The 21,952-nt window shown below is 41.1% G+C and overlaps 1 protein-coding gene across 1 annotated transcript; it reads right to left on the reverse strand.

Annotated features, from left to right (window-relative positions):
• Window positions 1-4,777: 4,777 nt before the first annotated feature.
• On the reverse strand, window positions 4,778-21,426 carry LOC145454519 (uncharacterized). Its single transcript, XM_080332505.1, has 11 exons — window positions 17,804-21,426; window positions 16,737-16,831; window positions 15,753-16,019; window positions 15,594-15,682; window positions 14,004-14,151; window positions 13,535-13,692; window positions 13,146-13,284; window positions 12,056-12,287; window positions 9,086-9,492; window positions 6,776-7,006; window positions 4,778-6,669 (listed from the first exon to the last, which is right to left on the reverse strand). The coding sequence occupies exons 1-11, from the start codon at window positions 19,659-19,661 to the stop codon at window positions 6,547-6,549; spliced, it is 3,747 nt and encodes a 1,248-aa protein (XP_080188631.1). The 5' UTR covers window positions 19,662-21,426; the 3' UTR covers window positions 4,778-6,546.
• Window positions 21,427-21,952: the final 526 nt, after the last annotated feature.

The raw sequence follows: 21,952 nt of genomic DNA on the forward strand, positions 1-21,952 counted from the left end.
ATCGAACATTGATAGCACTATCATGCGCCTCGAGTGGCCTAATTTTCCTAGCCACCGGTGTTTCTACTACTGGCCATGTAGCCAAGCGCGTTGAAACAGGACAATCAGCAGATGCATCAGAGGCCCGAGACACTCAAAGACTGGAAATCTGCACAAAAACCGAACTAAATCATCGCAAATTGGATCAATACATAATAGATTCCACATCGGACATTTGATTAGTATAGTCTGTTTTGGTACTTTGGGGATCTGCTATCTGTAACAATACAAGCCTAGGTCGGCTGCAATGTAATGTGATACGCTAATTACTCCCGCTGTCACAGACCAGAGAGGAATAGGAGAGAAAAGGGTATCGTCGTATTTATTGTTCTGTGAAGACGCTGATTGGGCATCTAATCACGAATGAGCATCAAGTGATTATACTAAGATAATAACAGAGAGCTAGATTTTGGATTCAAGAGGAGGGGTAGTTTGAGCTTGGGAACGGGGGATATTGGACACCGATTATCCGCTGTCTACGCCCCTGCTCTGCCTCAACACACAACTCCATTACCCGTCGACACAGAAATCGTTTTCCCTCTCACAAGTGTGGAACAGCATATTCATAACCCCATAAACCAGAACCTAAACAGAGTCAGCAGCATGCATCGATTGAGGATTGTTATGTGGAGCAGTGGTTCTCAACTGCTATATTCTACATCACGCAGTCTGCCTAATGTATTTGCCTTTCGTAATTTGAAACACAATTTAGAAATCTTTTAGACGTGTCGAGCTCATGATCTAGTTTGCAGTAACGGTATTCCACATGACAATGCTTTAAGTGAAGTACGAAACTTCTTCAATTATAAGTATAGCCTACAACTCATTCAAGCCATAGTTATATGAAAAAACTAACAACAATTTTCTAACAAAATTTGACGTAATTACACAGTACAATTTAGGAATATTTCACAGTATAAGAAACGGTGAATGGAATCTAGCCAGAACCGCACATAACAGGTGAATAATCAAATAGATAGAATGCAGAAAATTTCTCATTGAATAAAATCCCAAATCCTTCTTGAGTAATTACTAATTAGCCTACTACTATCTGCTGAGGCTTTCAGCCTGAGGGAAGTTGGCCACAACAGTTTCCATCGAAATTTACCCACTAATTCGTTTGATTTCGTGCTGCACATGAAACGTATGTATCTCAAATCCCCATATTTTATAAATCATATTATTGAAAATTACAAAATATGTACCGACATTAGAACATTGACCTTACCAAATTTAATCGACATTCCCATAGGGTAACTAGGTCAAAATCCCACTTCCTCCCCAGAACTGAAATAGCCAGATTCCAACCATTCTGCCGGATTCACGTCAGAAACCGTGAAAAAGTTTCTGTAACCTATTTTCGACAGATGCACGAGATTAATAAACAGTGAAACTCTAATCATGCCAAATTTCATCAACAATACCCCCTTCCTCCCATAACTGAAATCGCCAGATCAATCAATCAATGGACAGATTATATTTTCATCTGCCCAAGACACACACACAATGTATAATGCGATATACAAGACACACAATGCGATGTAATGAACATAATAGGGGGATATCGAACGACCAACCAGTTGGCGCCTCTTGAACAGGCATCCGCCTCGACCTAGTGCCCGATGGTACAGTCTTATTCGATGTTATTCATTCTTCGTCGGTCCTTTTTATAAGTTATTACTTGCTCTATTTCTTTCTTTGTCGTTTTTTCTGGGCTTTTTCTCGTCGTAAGAACAACGACACGGGGGGGGGGTGAGCCCAGAATAGGCATAGTAGACTGATCTGAGAGTTTGATGAGGAATCAAATTTTTTAAGGCGATAGAGAGCCCCGACACCACGCGAGATTTTAGTTTTGATATTGTTGATATGATCAGACCATCCGAGTTTATCATCAATGATAATGCCAAGATATTTAACAGTTTTATGAGTATCAAGATGTGCGTTATTTACTATAATTTCACTTCGATTCACTTGTGTATGAAACACAAGAGTTTTGGTTTTGGAGGCATTGAGCTGAAGTTGGTTAGATGCCATCCATTTTGACACTGTCGATAGCTTAGTGTTAATGTTGTGAAATGCATCAGATAATTTTTTACCGGGTATAACTAGACTGGTGTCATCAGCAAACAGCGTGATGTCATCGTCAAATAAATGACCAATATCATTGATGTAAATTATAAACAGCAGGGGCCCGAGAACTGATCCTTGAGGTAGGCTACACCAGTTGTTCCAATACAAACAATGCAACGGTTTCGGAAAGACTATTGAATTTTAAAAAATATCAATTATTTGTATATTTCTTCATCATTGGGATATAGGCCTATTTTAATTATTCTGGGTCAGGGGTTTTTATAGACTTTTTAATTTCGTGGCCCAGTTTTCGTGAAACTATATTATGCGACCCACTTCGGGAAGGTCAACTCGAAATTTAGGAATGTCGCAGTGGCGGCTTTGTGATAATATCGGGTGGTGCGGCAAGGGGTGTACGCGATTTTAATTGTCTAAATGACGTCACGATGGTGTATTCCGACGTGAAATGTGACTTCGTGGTGGTCACACACAGTTTGTATGCGGTATAGACATTAGGCATGGTAAACAAGACTTACGTATTTCAAATTATTCGAAAGAAAATATGAAATACAGTAGTTCCTACCTGCATATTTTAACGTTTGAATCAGTAGGCCTATCGCACGCGGCGTGATTTCATAGTTGCAAAATGTTCATTGTGCAATGATGAGTTCATTGGAATCTGGAATGCCCAGAATGAGAGCGTTGAGAATCGGGAGCACAGCTAACGCATCGAGCCTAATTACTGCAGCAAAGTTGATTGAAAGCGATTTATCAACTATAGGAATTTTAAAAGTTCAATAGTGGTTACTACTTCGGAAAAAGATGTATTGGAATATAAGCAAGTCAACTCGAGCCGAGCAATGTCGACCATCGGGTAATATCGAGACACCGTTTGCAGTAGACCACATGCTTCAGATCACGATGCCCAATTTCGGTAGAACTAGAGACACTGTCCCCTGGCACCAGCAGTGTAAAAGTGTATAACAAGGCGTCCTTATCCTCGCTTATACGTCAGCCTTTCATTTTTTATCGCAATACGTTGGGAAAAGGTAAGAGTGCGCTTTCCTCCCGTGTACGATTAGATCAATGGACAATCTCCAGGCAGATAAGGGCCGAGTCTTGCGTAAAAACACTGAATTTTGCGTAAAATATATGGAGGAATAGGCTGATCAATTGATCAGCTGTTAACCGTCATCGAAAGCGAACTATAGCTAACGCGCTGAACATGGGGTTGTCAGCAAATGGCTTGAAGGCCACAATTTCACGGTGAAATTGACATTGGAAAATAAAAAATAAAGCAAATATTTGAATGTAAACCGAGAATCTTAGTTAAGTGTTTCACGAGATCATCAACTCATCACCTATCTCAGTATGAAACACAGTTAAAATTAGCACAGACGAACACCGGCTTTTGCGTGAAATCCGCAATGTAGTCAGCGTTAGGCCTACCATACTCGACCTCGCTAATGAAATTACTGCCCTAATCATTGAGTGTCAACCTCGGGACTTGGCACAGCGTTCGATACTGAAATCAAGATATAGCCTACCGTCCAAAAGCTCAAGACCGATGAAGGTATGGAGCATCGTTAAAATCGATAGAGACCAAGACCGGTATTGCGTAAAATCTGTTAGTGATAAATGGTGAGTCAGCTCTCACTCGACTTAGGAAACTACATTACCACCCACATAGTTCAGTGATAAACTTAAAACTTGGTACGGCGATCGATACTAACACTAAGACTAACTATGCGAGATGTCATGACCGATCTCGGTATGGAACATCGTCAAAATCAATGGAGACCAATACCCGCTTTTGAGTAAAATCTGTTTGTGATACATGACGGATCAGCACACAGTCAACTTTCGAAACGAAATTACTACCCTACACTTTAAGTAACAACCCTGAAACTTGAAGCAGTGTTAAATACGACCTTCACGGCATAACATACCTAGTTTCAAGAATTATCATGGTGCGAAACATCGTCAAAATCGACCTATACCAGCAAAGGGCGACTCAACGCTTATGACGGTAACCGAGTTAAGATATAGACACGATTGTTACATCACACCTTAGGGGCAACCAGGCAAGGTCGCCCCACTTGCTCGGTAATTTTATGAATAGGAGAGAGTAAATCACCGTCTCTTTATTGTGCGCGGCTTTGAGAGAACAGACAGTGAAAGCTTGTTATGAGCGCTACCGGGGCAAGCCCCGGCTAGGCATTCACAAAGCGAAAACACAGAAGAGAATTCGATTTTCGCAGAGACATCGCTAGGTATGGGAATTTACAAGGGAAAGCACGTAGAATGCGGGCTTCGCTGTGATTTCGGTATACATTGATTGCTGTGCGCCTATAAATGGTACATAATTGTTATTGAACACAATTTTAGGTGCGGCAATGCCCCAGTTGCCCTATAAGACGAGCCGCCACTGGAATGTCGCATATATAATCCAACACGGATTCACACATATGTGATGCACAAAACTTTGCGCAGCATCAGCTATTTCAACACAAACGATACTAGTATTGAAAAAATGATGCATGGTTGTAGGGATATCATATTGTCAGCCAATGTCATTACGACATGTCGTATAGTCGTTCATTTGTCTGTGATTTCGCTGCTAACGGTTCCATAATTAACCACGTTGAAAACATAAATGGAAACGGAATCCAGTAAGAAAGCATAGTATTCTGCTTCTGATTCGTTTAATTAATATTTTCATCAATTTAAAACACCACGAAATTGCGATAAGATCACGTAGGTATCGACACGACTTGGAGTAGTCAAACACCAACTGGTCGCATTCAAATTAGGGGCATGCACAGAGCACATTGAATGAAAAGTAACGGAAGATTACATAAAATGGATAGCGATGAAAATCACGCGGCATCGGTCAGTAGGCGTAGTCCGTATGTCAGATCGTGGTTCGGCATAATCTCGGGCGGATACTAGTATATCCATTCAGCAGAATCTGCTTGTATTGATGACGTGATCACTTCTTAGAAAGGGTATAAGAATATGCTTTGTAAAGTAAAATATTAAATGACTTGAAAATAGACTCAAGAGTTTGAGTACGAGTCATTTCACGTTTCTCATGCGTTGTGTTCTAGTCAAGTCATGTCATTTTAGGACAGTGAGTCGAGTCAATCATGACAAGTCATTCATCCATACATCTTTTAGCGTGATTCTCCAAACGAACTGACTTTCAAAACGTCTCAACGGCTGCAAAATATTGTAAGGCATATGGACACTACATTACATATAATGGCTATATAGATCTGAGACGTCATAATATTCTCTGATGTACTTTAAAACCACTGAATTGGAAAATTTCTAATGTCCAGCACTTAGTTTTACAATATATATTAGGAAAATTATCGCGGAGACAATTAGGCTATATTATCAGCAACATTGCATATGTAAAAAGTGAGTATTACAAAATAAACCAGTGGTTCTCAACCTTTGTCTTCGAGGTCCTCTTTTGAACCGTCACGGACCCCAAAATTTTAGTTCAAAATTAGCTCTATTATCATGCAGCCTTCATCTGTCCAGTGCAAATATCAACTGCAGGATAGTGATAAACAGCAAAAAAAGCACCATTCTTGAATCGAACATCATATTATGTAGAAATGGCGAAGGCTTTCAATATTTCAAAGCGAATTCTGCGGCAGAATTTCGTGAAATTCGCGGTAGTGTCTTGAAAATACGCGCCGTCTATTTGATATGAACGAGTGTCAAAAATCCATTTCCACAAAGATTGGTGGCGGCGGAACTCGCAACGTTTCCAGCGACACCTTTGGATATATGATCACAATATATATGACAGTGATGACACCAAAATTGAGCGATCGATTTTTAGCGAACATAACGTCCAGCTTAGTCATTTCTACCTTGCAGCTCATCTTGAAGTTATTCTGGTATCGCGATTATGCATATCACAAGAGAAAATGGAGTTTTGCAAACAAATTAACTCCAAACCCCAACCAAAACATGCCTAAACAATACGTTTGTATCAGTATAGGCTATTGGCAATTTGGCAATCAAAATATATCATAATATTTCATAGACGACCATTCTACAATATTTCATAGACGACCATTCTGATTATGTGGATTATGAAGTTTTAGCAGTTATGAATCAAAACTGCCTTGTGACTTCTCTATATTAAAAAATACAAATTAGGTTACCAACAACTTTACAAATTTTGAGGTTTCGCGGACCCCCGATTGAGAACCACCGAAATAAACAACACACTGATTTTGAATAGGATGGTCCAGAAGCTTCGGCCAATATGAAGATGTGTAGGGCAGCATATGTCACAGCCGACAATAGGTCGAACATATAATTATCAACTTATATTTTCGGATATATGCGTGTTTGCTTTACGTTACTTCATATCACGACCATCACAGTTTTTGTTATATTATATAGGCCTATTCACAGTCTAGCTTTTGCAATACGCTGGAACGCCTCGTTAATTGTTCGTCTCTTGAAGGCTCCCCAAGACATCAATCGCCGATATGATTCAAGCAATTCGATATCAGAAGGGTAAGGATGCTCCTGCAAAAGCACGAAAACGAACATAATCAGCGTGAGAGATGGTTTTAAGCTACCAGATATTTTCAATATATTCATTGAATTAGATATAGATAAAACCGTAGCTTACCACTTCCCGCAGAGTCTTTAGTGCATCTTCCGGCAGGTTGTCGAGGTAGAATTTCTTATTCAACAGCAAGCATTCCGCACCGTTGCTGACCAGAGCCATATTTGGTTGGTCGTGAAAGAGAATTGAGTCCAACCCGAAACTATTCCCTTTCGTCAACTTGCGTATGTTGATATACACGGGTTTCAGTTTCTCCGTATCCTCTTTTTGTTTAACTCCAAGCGATTCAGGTCGCTGTGACAAAAATAGTATAGTAAAATATCATCGGCGCCGCATATTCTGATTCGGGCCGACAAAAGAATAAATTTATGAAATTATGACGTCATTCTCCAACCAAATCAATGACGAAACTTTGCTTCTCAGAATGGATGTAAGATCTTCTGTGAATACAACGCGTTAGCATTTGAACTCTATTAGCCTTAACGCGGTTTACTCGGGCATAATCGCGATTTATCGATATTAATTATTCACGAAATAGGCTGGACGCAAAGATTTGAGAACTTGAATCCAAATCGAGTATCAATTGTAACAATTCGGGTCGAGTAATAAAAGACACAATTTTTCAGTAGTGAAATTACACGCCCCTCGCTAAAATACAAATTATTTTGTCAACATGAATCATGGTTTGAATGCTGTCTTCTCGCCGTGGGAGCCTTGAATCCATGCAATCCAGCATCCAAGACATGTTAGCACAAAGCTGCACAGTGCACACGTTGGGGGGAGCGAAATAATCGGTACTGCTATAAAAGAGCTAAAAATAGATTGCGTCAAATAGTACCAATACCATTTTAATATAGCGAAACTGGCGTTTCTATGTTTGCGGTTACAATTTTGAAATTTACGGGCGGAGATCATAAAGTTAGCTGATCCGGGAAAATCCTAACCATCTGATTAAAAACTGTTAATCGCGACACAAAAAGTTGGATAAGGTTACGCGCGGTTATTACTCAAGGTGTCCCGAGTTTTAAATCAAGCGGTGTTATCTGTTGCATGATTCTCTGTTGTTTGGTGAAGCCAATATAGGCCTACCTAGGAGAAAATCTTCATGATCATTATCGGAAATATTTGCGCATAGGAACATTACACAACATACGCAGTTTTTATAGATAACTATAGATTGTTCCGGTTTGTTAAATCATGAGATTAAAACGAACTTTATGCGCTGCGATCAACCGGTTTCCTTAATCCTGGGTTGTTAAATCCTGATGAACGCTATAATCGACTTTATCGATAATAATCGAACTTTATGATTTCCGCCCTAAAAGTCAGTCTTAGGGTCGTGTTTAAAACAAAAATCAATTTAAAACGGAAATGGTTAAAACCAGGCCCTTGTTTAAAACATGTTTTTTTATTGTTTTTTTTAAGCAATGACGTCACGAATATTCAATTTTGACGTCATAGTGGATTGAAATTGACAATTGAAAAAATAGGGTAAATATAACTCATGACGAAATAGGCTTCCAGCCCCCGTCATCTATGGACCAAAAATATCTCGCGCGCACTCACCAACTCACTGCGCGGTCCCTTGGACAACAGTACGTAACGACTGATAAAAAAGGTCATCACTTCGGATTTTTTGTGATCAGCTTAGATTTTCTGTGCGCAGAGACCGTGTCAGCACTGCACAATTGCGCAATTGCGCACATGCGCAGCTCAGAGGGAACATGGACCAGGAGTACATCGTCATGCAGCATTTTTACGGTCGGCAGTCGCCATCATCATCAGAACATGCATTCCGTACCAACCGACTATTTCGCGGGTTCCAACCATCTCATATCGTATACGTCGGCTATATCGGGTGGTAATCGTCCGTAGCCTCATAGAAAATGTTTTTTGGAAAGTATTTACACACTTACGGCATAATTCTACAACTTGAAAAAAAGCACAATTCTGTTTTTTTTTTTTTAAATGCCATTGTTTAAAACACTGTTTAAAACGTGTTTTAAACAACCATTTGTTTTAAATGCAACCCTAGTCATACTGTCGTGACGTTATGAGTGATACTCGAATCTCGACTCAATTCGAAGCCTTATTACTCGATTCGGAATCGCATCCCTCAGGTGCTCGCTTTTATCTTTTTCGTGGTAGCGACCCTGGTTACGATTTGCAAGTGTTCCGCGTTCCAGCTGATTACTAATAAAATAAAACGAAGGGTCATTACCTTCGCCCAGACCTATGGGATATTTGAGAAGCCGACTGCTAAATTAAATTAGAATAGTAATTTAAATGCCAGCACCTTCACAACCCCAGCAAAAATACAAACACTTCTAGGTTGAAAACCAACTGCTACCGAACCATGCTGCAAGAACTTACACCAAACTGGTAGAAAGCGTAATCTGAGTCGCCGGTCCCGTTATTTGAGAGCGCATCGTTATAATCCTCGGAAGCCATTTCCGATGGCTGAACCGCCATGTTCGTTTTTGCAGGCTTAGCATTTCCCTCCGATTCCAGTAATTGTCCAGATACCCCCTCGTGCTTAACTGGAGACGAATATCCGGTCTGCAGATACGCTGTTTTCATCGGGCTCGGGGTTCTCGGAATCGATTCGCGATCGGATATCCTGCTTACTCGCACTTGCACGCTGGGTTCGACCATGGCAGCTGACGCGGTCATCGCGGTTGGGGATTGAGACACTTCGTTCTCGGAGTCTTCTTGCTCTTCTATTACTGGCGTAAGCGAAGAGCCGTTCAGCTCTATGCTGAGTTCTTTCAGGATCGTAGCTGTGTCACATAAAAAGATAGTTGTGTTGGAAATTGGAAAATGAATTGCGCGAGATTACTGAGACATTTTAGCGACTCGCATCGAACTTAGGCCGTATGCTCACCAAATCGTGAACAATATATTTCTACAGGCTCTATTACAGAGGTCGACAAAGTAGTCATCGTTGCTACTCAATTAGAAATAGAGGTAACGTGGTATATCGGGATATAGGGTCTAAGTTAGAGCAGTCTACTATAATATTAGCGAGACATGCAACTAAGCGGCATCTCGACAAGGAAGGAATGACCGTACCCATCACCGCGGTGCAATATAAGGCCACGCAATAATTACCTACACGATGATTACCAACACCACGCTTTCTACTTCAGTACAAGTACAAGTAACGATTTCCAAGCAAGTGAAAAATTAAGCATAGTATTGACCAAGTTTTGCCTAAAACCTGAGAATCGTTCGGTATAGATAGAGTCTTACATCGTAACCGCTTAAGTAAGCAATACAAGTAGGCAAAACGTACTTGAGTACTCTGAAAGAGTGGAAGTACTTCGCTACTGCTGGCCTTGAACTCTGCTTATAGTTGTACATAGGCCTAACCCAAAACGGGTCAGTAAGGAAGCTAGCTGGTGCTTTCACTTGAAGTAGTTATAGGATGTCTCGAAAATCGAAAATATATACCAGGGGTCGCCAACTCAAAACGGGTCGCGGGCCACTTTTCAAAGTTTGTAAAGGCCGCGGGCCGCATGAATTCAATATCGAGATAAGAATAGGCAACGCAGTTTAGCAACCACGTCAGCCACGTCTACATCAGTACAACTCTGTGCTCTCTAACATGGACGACGGGCATAGTCACCACAGAAGAAATAGTCTTTTATTGAAGAAATACAAATACAAAAAAAATCATGACCCTTATACTTTCATTCTATTTTGTACTATGAGCTGCGCACGATGCCTGACAACACTACTCAGCAACTAAAGCAGGGGTGGCCAACCTTTTACTATTCGCGGCCGCATTTTGATTACTTATGTAGCCTACGGCCGCATTCCAGTGCATATAGTCGTAGAACTAACTGGAGGTCAAATGCCAACATTAAACTGCCCATGCCCATGTCCAATTGTCCATTGCCAGTGAGCCACGGACTAATCTATTTACTCATATTAGCTTAATGCGCACGGAAATCGTGAGTAGAGTCATGTTATGAATAGCCACAGCCTGTGGCCCACAGGGGTTTGTATTCTAGTCGCGCCAAGCGCGAAAAATCTTTCATTTTCATGAGTGAATATTACTGTCAAATATTTATCCTTTCTCAGCCCATGTGATCAGATTCACCGGTAGAGTTGATGCGGCGGGTATCTTCGAAAATTTAAGGAAGTTCTTAATTCTGCGTTGCATCTTTGGATGGACCAATTGTTATTAGTCTCCTTTGTTACATGCTGTTATTTCTTGATCTCTCACCAGAATTGTCGGTATATAGTGGAAATATACTGGATTAGTCCAACCGTGGGCTTATATCACAAACAAATGAACACGATTACAAATTTGTATTTATCTATGGGGCGCACCATTTTCCTCTGCTGTTCGCATCTGTACTGTGGGGCTCAGGTTACAAAGGACACTACTATATTAAAATCGAAAATCAGCTCGCATTGAACCGCGCATAACACAAATAAAATTTCAAGAATAATTCAAAACTACCATTAATGAGGAAGTCAAGTCGTCTCGGCCTTGGCAGAGGTGGGACATTGCACGTTAAGGCAATATGCCCAAATGCCCATTCATATCAGCAAATTCTTCCTCCATGGAATGATATTACCATCGCTGAAGCCGTATTAGCTAGTGATGAATATGGGCACACGAGAATAGCTTACTTTGAACAACAACAATATGTTTAAACTGAAATCAATTTCAGCATTTGAAAATGCTTTACTAAGCGTTCTTTCGAACTTTCAAATTAGGTCGCGGACCGCAAAATATGACTTCGCGGGCCGCATGTTGGTGACCCCTGATATACCATCAATATAACTTTACGGTGTCTCATCTACTTATATTTCAGTAATATCAACAGAGCTGGTCAGTGATCAGTAACAAAGTACTTATACTTCTTCGGAGTAATCAAGTATAGGTTAAGCCTATATTTGCACTACTTGTGATTATGTTTTTCGATTACTTCCACTTCTGCTTTACGGAATAATAACTTACTTTGATTTTGTAAAGTAAAAAGTAATTTCGGGTGGTAATAGGACCAGTCTCGCGGTAACTGAAAATGTTTTCAAAAAATTGCGCTTATATATCTGATGTGGTAGTCATTTCCCGTTAGTCGAGAAGATGCATCTTGCGATTTGCAAAGTATCCATCTCCGATTAACTGCTGCGACTTTTCATACCTTCAATTTCTATACTTGCACTTGAAATAGTTTTGACATGTCTTGAATATTCACTACTTTCACTTATAATGTAGCGTAAATTTACGCCACTACTTGAGTACCAATGCTTACTTTTTCCATCACCTCTGAAGATCAACGACTGCTCTGAAACCCTAAATATACGAAAGAAGAATGAAGACTCTACCGATTTCAATTTGCTGGTACGAAGTTAACGGCGCTCTTTCCCCTTCCATTTTCTTTTCCACCTCCTCGAGTTTACGCAGGTGATCTTCTTTATTGCTTTTCGCGATGCGCTCGACGAGTTTCAACTGCGAGTTCGCCGAGAATTTCGCAGTCTGTTCGTCGATCAGGTTACGAAATATTTCCGCGTCGGTCGCGGCTTCCACTTTCATCGGTTTCAGTACTGAACAACTTCCCTGCGAGATCATATATCGGAAAATAAATCGCTTAGCCGTTAGTTCGACACCGCATGAAGATAATTTATTTTTCGACCATGCATAATGTTGTGGGTTGATCACGAATTCATAGGCATCTTATTTCCACTAGCATCAGAGAGAAAGAGAAAGAGAGAGAGAGTCTTTATCTTCAACCAACCAAAATACATAACAAACGGCAGTGATGGTGGTACAGAAAATATGCATGCACAGTATTCGGTATTAGATAAGAATGATCGATAAGACCGTGAAGGTCATCTAGTCTGATCACACCAGCATCAAACCGGTACACTTGACTCTGAACAGTCTGGCTGTAAAAAATGTTTAGTTAAAAAAGGAAAAGGAAAGGAAAGGAAGGAAAGGAAAGGAAAGGCGTGCGCAACTGCGTCCAGCTTTATGTTTTGGATGCTGTGATACCTTCAATCGCAGTGCTTGCACGGTGATAAAAAAGTACAGAAACTATTATACTCGTTAATAATAATTCTTAGTGGAAAGGGGCGTTTTAGTTTAGTACTTCGAAAATCGTCTCTAACACCACTGTTCGAACCATTACAAGGAATACTCGATCCGAATACTTGAATCGTTGCGCCCAGCCTGAATGAAGACATATTCTGGATATATCAGCAATGGCTATTCGCAGTAAATTATATTGGACGATCTGTTCTCAGCGATCCCGGATGAAACCATAAGTCGCGATAAGCATCCATGGATTTTCATACTAATATCCCGGTAAGCATCACTATAACACACAACAGTAATATGTCGGGATCCTTGAATATTTCTTTTCGCTCTACATGAATGTACGCTAGTCATCGAGACAAGTGCGTTTATGTAACTTACCGATTTAATCACGAAGATCCATTCGCTTTCTTCGGTGTCCCGAGCCAGAAGGGCCCCTCGCTTGAAATAGCGGAATATGCAACGATTCGGGTTTGAATTGAGAAGATGCATCGGCCACCCTTGGAACAATGAAAGATTTCTGCAAAAATTCAATTCTGTTCGTGTTGTTGTAGTAGTAATGTACGCTACTACGAAAAATACGATCCTCCATATATACATTATACATGCTATATAGTTGTAGCATCAAATTCCGAGAATAGGTCTCATGGGCCTAATATCGACGCATATTCGCCATTGAAATGTTCACCGGCTGATCCCACCGTACATACGAAAAAACGTCTTTGGGAATCCTATATTTCCCAAAGTGAGTATGTAAATAAAATACCCACTTGACGAATTTTCCACGGTCTGGATCACTCAGAAGACCGCCAGTCCCACCAGCAAGAAATATCGTCATATAATCATTTCTATCAATCAGGAGAAACTCGCACGGATCAACTGTCACTACACTCCAACTCCAATTTTCGTTATTTATAATCTCGCGTTCCTGGAAAAGCGACGAAACAATATATCGAGCATAAATTCTCTTGCAGCCTGTGTGGTGTGCAGTGTACAATATGCACGTTACGAACATTGAATGAACACCTAATCATACAGCAATTATGCGAGAGAGCAGTTTCGTTTTGTTCTGTATAGAATCGTTTTTTTTTCATTCGTGTGGTGGTATGGTTAATTGTTTGTGACGATATTTCGTTGCAAAATACTTAACCAGACTCTCTTACGAATTTTCACGGGATGCGGCAAGTTGTACACATAAATGGTAGGCCTACGCACAAACATCAAGAAACGTATACTAACACCAAACACGTCCCCTCTCTTGAGAAAGGCAATCGGGTTCGTGTTTCCGCTCTCGTCTTTCTTGATCATGACCGCTGACCCGGCCAGGAGTACATAGAAATTGAGCGGGACTCTATCTTCAAGAACTACAACCCTTTTGTTGGTGAACCTGCATTCAAAACAGATATACGGTATTTGCTGTATAGTGCGATTTCGCGCAGATATATCTGTGTATATCAGCCATGGCGAAACGCGCTTCTGTAACACCGACATAGAAACAGATTGGAAGCATTTGTTCAATGCAAAGACACACGGTACCGACAATATCATCCATATATTTCGCTTAGAATCTAATATGTTTGGAAATCTTAATATATGCGTGAAATACATCCATATGATGCACCTTTGGCAGTGGATAATTTGTGATTGATTTGGTGAAGGAAATACCGGCTTGGTCAAGTTGCTATATTATTCATAGACTGCAATAAACTGATATAAACAGATTTATTCGTAACTGTGGCAGACATGCATTGGGGTCTCGGAAACCCCACCATGAGTCATTAGTGGAACTGAGCCCCTAATGATATGGACATAGGACATCAACACACAGTTTCTTGGATTCTCAATAGCGATGTTGTTTATGTGCAATTAACTTAAAGTATTAGTGCGTTGAATATGAGTGGCATCTTAGAAATCTCGAGTACAATATATGATCGAAAAGTACTTACGAGGACATGTTAGGTATCATTATTTGCTGTACTCGTCATGATTACTTGGTGGTCTCTCACATAGCCTACTATAGAACACCAGTACACAATACACATAACCGTGTCAACGTAACTATTTATATAATTTTATATCATCGACAGTGAAAGTGTGAGAAACATACAAAGATTGAGATCCCTGGTCAAGTTGATGCTTGTGAAAATAAATATACCAAATAAACGGAGATAAGGATATCTACTTCAATGTAATAGCAACTGTATATCGTTTTGATGATAGTTTACCTATACATTTCGATTGAAAGGCAAATCACAATACATCCTAGAAGAGGGCGGTGGGGGACAATTGGATAATCTTATCGCCATACTTTCAAGTGGTCAGAGATAGCGCGCTGTATCTCCAGAATCAAAAACCCTTATGCAAACTTTGAGAGCGGCTATAAAAACACCGTTTGCGTCATTGATTGATGCTGACGCTACTGCGAAATGGCTTTCAAAAATACCTACACACGATGACTTTCAATCGATTACCATATATCTGAAGAATAAAATTGGAAAAAATATATTTACTTGAGGCAAAGCTGTTGTTCATAATTAGAGATTATTGTTTAGTGTTCAGTTCACCTATGGGATTAGGATTAAATAACACTAAAATAGATAGCAGGATGTAATAACACTATCCAAGTAAAAGTAGAAGTTGTCTAAAAAACAAAACCTATATTGAGTATAAGTACTGCATATAGGCAAAACCAATTTCAGTACTCCGAAAAAGTAGAGGTATACATCGTTACTGGCCACCTTTGCATTTCATCGGCAGGATCAGGATCACGCAAGAGAGCCCGACGGCCCACCCTTGCCTCACATATTATAGAATGCCAAACATACATACCCGACAACGGATCCGTATTTTGCGATATTCAACTGAATAGGGGCGGAGTGATCAGATACGGCTTTGACATTGCGCAGTGTAGTTTGGATCTGCATAAAAGTCAACGTATTTGCAATATTACCGCCAAAACGGACAACAGCATATAACTATATTCCGAACCAATTTGATATCCTGTCGCGACCGGCGTTCCGGCGGCTTTGTTAGAATTTTCCTCATCGTGTCGGAGAGTTTCTGTTGATTCTTCATTTTGTAGTCCGTCACGTCGAAGAGCACTTCTTTTTTACCGCTATTTTCCAACTGCAGGCTGTCCGCCGACACGAAATGTATGTTGTAACTGTCGTCGCTTATGATGTGGTGATCGTAGTATAGACGATGGAACATGATCGCGATCCGAGCCACCGTTCGCCACTTTTTCATCAACTTGGCCTGAAAATGTGGAACACTAGTTGCCCGATTCTGTGGTTATATTTCTTTAACCTCCACGTGAAGGCGATAGATTATAGGATTGCGGATTGTAAGATGGATAAACTCTTGTGTGAAGACGAACTCGATCAGCAGCAGGGTAAGGAAGAGATATAGAACTATATACAGTGGCGTAGAAGCATATATACTGCCGCCCCCTGGCTTTCGTTGAAAATGCCGCCCTAATTTCGAAATGGTTTCAATCTTTTCAATCATATTTACTGGGAGTCTTGTGTTAACTATGAAAAAAGGTCATCACCTCACATTTTGCTGCCAACAAGCAGCCAGCCGCCCCTGGCGAAGGGCCAGAACCGCCATGTGGCTGCTAAGCCACTGCCTATATACCCAGGGTTTAAATTTGACCACGCCCAAGACTAGAGATCACTGGTTATCTTGATTCGATTGATCGTATATTTGGCTGAAATAACACAACAAACCAAGAAAGGTTGTAAGATATAGTATATGTCTAGAAAGCAAGCATGATCATAACACAGGCGTTATCGAAATGAATGATGCATCCCCAATAACAGTATGGAAATAGCCCTGATAAAATCAATGTTTTATTCTGAGATGAACACAAGATAGTACACTGTTCAAATCGGGATTTTGGGAGATTGGAAGCACAGAGCCCCGGTGCAAGTCGATAGTTTCTACCTAAATGTTCAGCAAGGCAATACTCACCATTTTCGTTTGTTTGATTGCGCTCTGGAACTGCGGACTCCCTTTCGTTTCGATTCGACTGAAGCGACGCCATTTCTTTGACTTTCTCCGACTACCTGTATCGTTCGGCGAAAATTACAATTTGTGAGTGCATGATAGGGGGAAATCTGGCAGTACGGAGTTTTATGTCTTTTCAATGAAACGAATAGTGTCCATGGGTACCAAAGCTCGCAATTTCATGGATTAGGATCAGAAGTCGATCTAAACGACTTCCTGGGTGTTGGAAGTCTGTATAGGCTTCTCAATCTCCTCACCACCCAACAGTACCCACACTACACAGTGCATATAGAGGCACCTTACACATTGCCTACTTCATACCGAAACGGGATTGTTGAAATCCATATGCGGAGAGGGTCATATTTATCTGATTTCCACCATACTACGGGGTGGAAATCAGGTAAAGGGCACTTTCAGGTACCAGATTGTGCTTCCACACCCATCCCAATGGGTGAAAATGAGTTAAATACACCAATCCTCAGAGATATATCCCCATGGGTGTAGTGGGTTATGTTGATGCCGTTTTGGGATTCCTAGGTGTGGTCATGGCCTACTAGAAGGCCATCATGGTGTGGTACATGAAAACATACCCCAACACATGCCTAGGATATATCCCTAGCATTATATAGTGTATTGACTCATTTCCACCCATCGAAAGGGTGTGGAAGCGCAATTTGTGCCTCAAAGTGCCATATATATTCACAGTGCACTCATACCGAAAATATGTTTCACTCGTGTACCACCCCTGATACACGGGTGTGAATATACACCCCTGATACACTAAATAAGAGTCTACCTCAGTCTTATACCCAGGTATAAATCGAGTACATGTTAATCCAAATTATGTATCTACTTTTGCACATAGGAACATAAGAAGCCTATGCACGTAGGCACGTAAAATTTATGACAGCGATATAATTCTGAGTTAGGTTCTGTTTTCGCCTCGTTCATTCCGTCACTGAGCAACTAACCATGCAGGCACTCATGTCACCAGTTTATCATCACATTTCGCAAAATCGCTCTTAACTCACTTGTCGTGTTCTTACTGCTCGCAGTCGATTCCACGGGGGTCGCCGAGTCTTTGACGCTGTGCGAGTTATTCGACACGTGCGATAGAGGCGACGTTTTGCACGACGTAGAATTTTGACGCGTAGGCGAAAGAACTTGAGGAGACATTCTCGATCCTTTTCCGATGCCTTGTTCCGCCTTTACTTTCGCGCGGTTTTCATCGTGAGCTTGATCGCCTCGAATTGTTCCGTCGTTGAAATTCACCGGAGGCAGAGTGCGTTTAGTACGAATGTTTGAGACTCTATTTCTCACGCGTTCTGGTGATGGCTGACTGTGATGTCGCATCGATTTGGGAATCGTGTTGTTCGATCCCTTTACCTTTACGGCCTCCGCGTTTCGGGAAGATCCGGTTTTGGCAAACTCGGGCAACAAAGGGTATCTTTTTTCCGCTGGCACATGAGCCGCGGCGTTCAATTCTTCCAATTTCATGTCGCTTTTTAACTTGAAGTGCACCGAATTATTATCGCCGACGCTGTTGCCATTCCTATCTGCCGCGTAGTGTTTCTCAAGCGTAGTCATTTCTGATCCTTTGCCGACTATAGTTACTGTCTCTTCGCTGAAGGTTTCGTCGTATAGTTTGAACTTCACCGCATCCGAGAGAACTTGCTTTTCCGTTGCGTGATTGTGGATTGCACTTTCTACTTCAGGGTTCCCTGTGAATGGCTTGCTCGAGGTAGAAATATGGTCGACATTGTTGCTGGAATTATAATTATATTCGCCAGAGCCTATTGGTTGAAGTGGTCTGTGACTATGATATCCTTCAGGCGAGGAATAGCTTCCGAATTCAGATTTTGGGTGGGGAGCTTCAAACTGGTTTTGTCTTCGGATTGGCAGTAGATAACGAGCGCCCCTTCTAAATTTCGCATTGAGGGTATTGTATCCGGAGCCTGCATGCTCGCTGAACATATCGTTGATATTTGCGTTAAGTGAATGTTTGGTCTTCCAGCTGTTGTCGTGGAATCGCCTTTCCAGCTGTTCCATCGCAGCGTTTCTTGCGAAACGAAGGGTGATTTCTTCTCGTCCCGAAGTGCCGGCTTCCGACCGAGGGTGGATATGCAAGGCCGGTAGCATATTCACTCCGGGCAGTGGCACTCTTGGTTTTTTGGTTAACTCGATCACAGCACGGTCGTTTCGATTACCCGGTAAGGTTTCGTCGCCGAGGCCATAACTGTATGTTCTTTTCATTTCAGCCTCCCGTTTCAGTCTTTGGGTTAGTACCGGTGACGACTCCATTCCGGCGTATTTTCTGCGACTGCTCTTGCGACGCCATTTATGCACGTTGTACATATCGGAACTGGCATCGGGTGCTGTTTGTTTGTGAAACGTCGGCATTGTAAATGAACTATTGCTCTTCGTAAATCGCAACGGGTTATTGACAGTTGATTTCAGAGACTCTGTGTCATTAACAAGTACGTCATCGAAGATTCTTTTGCTCTTTCCATATTCTTCATTCCATTCACGACCCTGTTCAGATTCGAACTTATATAGAGTTTCTTTCCTCTTGGGCCTGGCCTTTGGATGGTTGGGCTCAAGCGGTTGGATATGCCTGCGATTTTTTCCAATATAGTCGTCCTTGGTAGATGTGTCAATTGCTGGCAACGTAGTCCTGATTTTGCCGAGCCTTCGAGAACGCGAAGCGGCTACATTCTTACGTTCTGAATAGCGTTGTTTTGGGTGTACACAAGAGTTTACATCCATTCCTGAAAGCTGAAACTGTAATGGTAAGCTTTCTTGAATGGCGCAATCAACAGGGACGCTTCGATTAAACGACGAGTTATTGCTTTTATTGATTCCTCGCGTACCGATGCAAGGCGACACCATAATCGTCGGTGATGGTCTATTACAAAGATCAAAATAGATATTATTAGTGATATCTGTAACTTTTAGAACATCGTAGAAATGTATTGGTCTAACTGCATTCGCTCTGCCAGTGCCACGCAATATATACCACAATAATGATTTTGATTAAGACAAGCTAACGTCCAAACTAATCTTTCGCACTGCGCCAAAGCATCACTATACTGAACAAATAACACACGGTATATTTCAAAAAGACCGTCGTTGCAAATTTGTCTTAGAATTTACGAATTGCCAATGCAATATTTACAAAACATAATTTACTTTGACAACAACATACATCTCCATTCGTAGCCTTAATAATTCCGTCTTGAATGACTTAACAATCATTGTTGGAGTAACCTCACACGAAATGTGCTTGTCTCCTATTCATCTAATTATTACGACAAAAATAATAGCTATTGTGTGGATGCCTCTTGTAGGACATTTGTATTTTATATATTCGATTAAATGTGAGAACAATGCGTAATCGGAAATCAAATCCCGATCGCTTATCATACATGTCCCCGTCACGCGCGTGTAACAAAACATTATGACGAGCGGAATCTGAAACTTTTGATACCGTGAGATAGAAATACATAGAAATAATAAGTCACCATATTGGCGTATTCTCATGACACATCAATTTCACTCTGCAATAATATTTTGTTATCAGCTTGTCATCATGCTCAATTTCAAAAACCATAAAAGACAATATATGCGAATGTTCTCTTACAAATAACGATGTCGAACTAGACTATGACTATTGACTAATTACATGTTGATCTCATAGATAAATGCTAGCACACACAGATGTGTCCTCAAAGAGACACACTGAATCGGAAAACTAATAAATAATCAACTGATGGCGAAATGTGAATAAAAGCCACACAGGCAATCCCACATAAGTCGATATACTCGCTAAAGCAATGTCCATCCAATTGTCCATGAGCTGAAGACGAAATCCGGTCAGTAGTAGCCTAGCCTATGTAGGTAGAATCGATAATCGCGGCTTCACATAGGATTAATAAATAAGTGAATCCTTCCAATCGTTGTAAAGTGAAATGTCTTCCGCTCGTGCGCCGCATAGAAAAACAAATTATATTGGGTGATGGCGTAATCTTTCCTGACTCTTGTCTGGCGAACTTCAATAACAAAAACAACAATCATAATAATTGAAGGGTAGCGGATGTTGTTTTGTGAACGGCAAACGTGACAGAAATCACGAGGATCATTCACATTTTACAATCGTCTAACTTTAATGAATCATGCTCACATTGTTTGGTCGCTAGAGATCGGAAATGTGCGCGGTGCAGTTCTGCATGCTGCAGATCGATGAATATAGACCAATCAAACTAAAAACCCTAACCAATAGTACCTAACTCCACGATATCGAATGAATATAAGTGGGTTGGTAAGTGTTACTAAAAATGCAAAGTACAAAATTGCCTTGCCATGTCGGTTTACGCAGTAGTTTGGGTCGGCGCTAAAGATGGCAGTGACATCCTTGTATTATACACGGATATATTTCACATGTTGTAGCTTTACTTTGTCACAATGTGCCACTTTGACTTTGTAATTGCTATACAAAACAGAATACATTCAAATGTACCCGAAGCGAGATCAGACAATAAATAGACTATCCATAACCCATAAACTATGTCGTTAAGCTACACAATGTACAGGAAAGGACGTAGTTTATTTTTGTCCTAGATGTTTTTGCGGCACCGACTCATGATATACCGACGTACATACGATCTGTGCACTGCATATGCAATATGCATATCATGAGTGCATGATGTGCATATATGCCGCCGCTGGAAGGTGCAGAATCTGCAGATATAGCCTTGTACGGCTTTCTACGTCTTGCACCACCCCTCCATGCTATCCCAGTAATACATTAGCGCCAAGCGGGGAAGTAATGGATACCAGTGTTACTTATCAGGTCTTTGGTCTGACCCGGACGAGGATCGAACCCACGACCTACCGATCAAGAAGCTATCCTGTCGTTAGCATTGCGGCAGCAGTACACATCGCTTCCGTGAACCAGCTCCTGATATATTTATTAAATTTGTCCGGCCTGTCATTTCGCTGGCGTAGGTATGTGTGATACACTAGCAAGATATTGGCTACTACATGTAACCCTTTAACATACACCTAGATATAGTAAAATAGTGCGGTATCGGATTCACAGGCACAGTAATTTCTAATACCCGCGCTCGCGTCTAAATGCGAATCACACTATGTCAACTCCTCGCTCGGTTTGCATTCTGCGC

Source organism: Botryllus schlosseri, chromosome 13, assembly GCF_051294905.1.
Source record: "Botryllus schlosseri isolate E-star chromosome 13, Bs_hap1, whole genome shotgun sequence".
Classification (NCBI taxonomy): Eukaryota; Metazoa; Chordata; class Ascidiacea; order Stolidobranchia; family Styelidae; genus Botryllus; species Botryllus schlosseri.

Bases quoted from the DNA above. Each gene is read 5' to 3' on its own strand.
- LOC145454519 (XM_080332505.1), bottom strand. From the start codon at position 19,661: ATGGTGTCGCCTTGCATCGGTACGCGAGGAATCAATAAAAGCAATAAC. The intron at 16,020-16,736 runs GTGAGTATTGCC...CCACATTTTCAG, and splicing joins CAATCAAACAAACGAAAATG to GCCAAGTTGATGAAAAAGTG. The intron at 9,493-12,055 runs GTAGAGTCTTCA...TATGTGACACAG, and splicing joins GTACCAGCAAATTGAAATCG to CTACGATCCTGAAAGAACTC.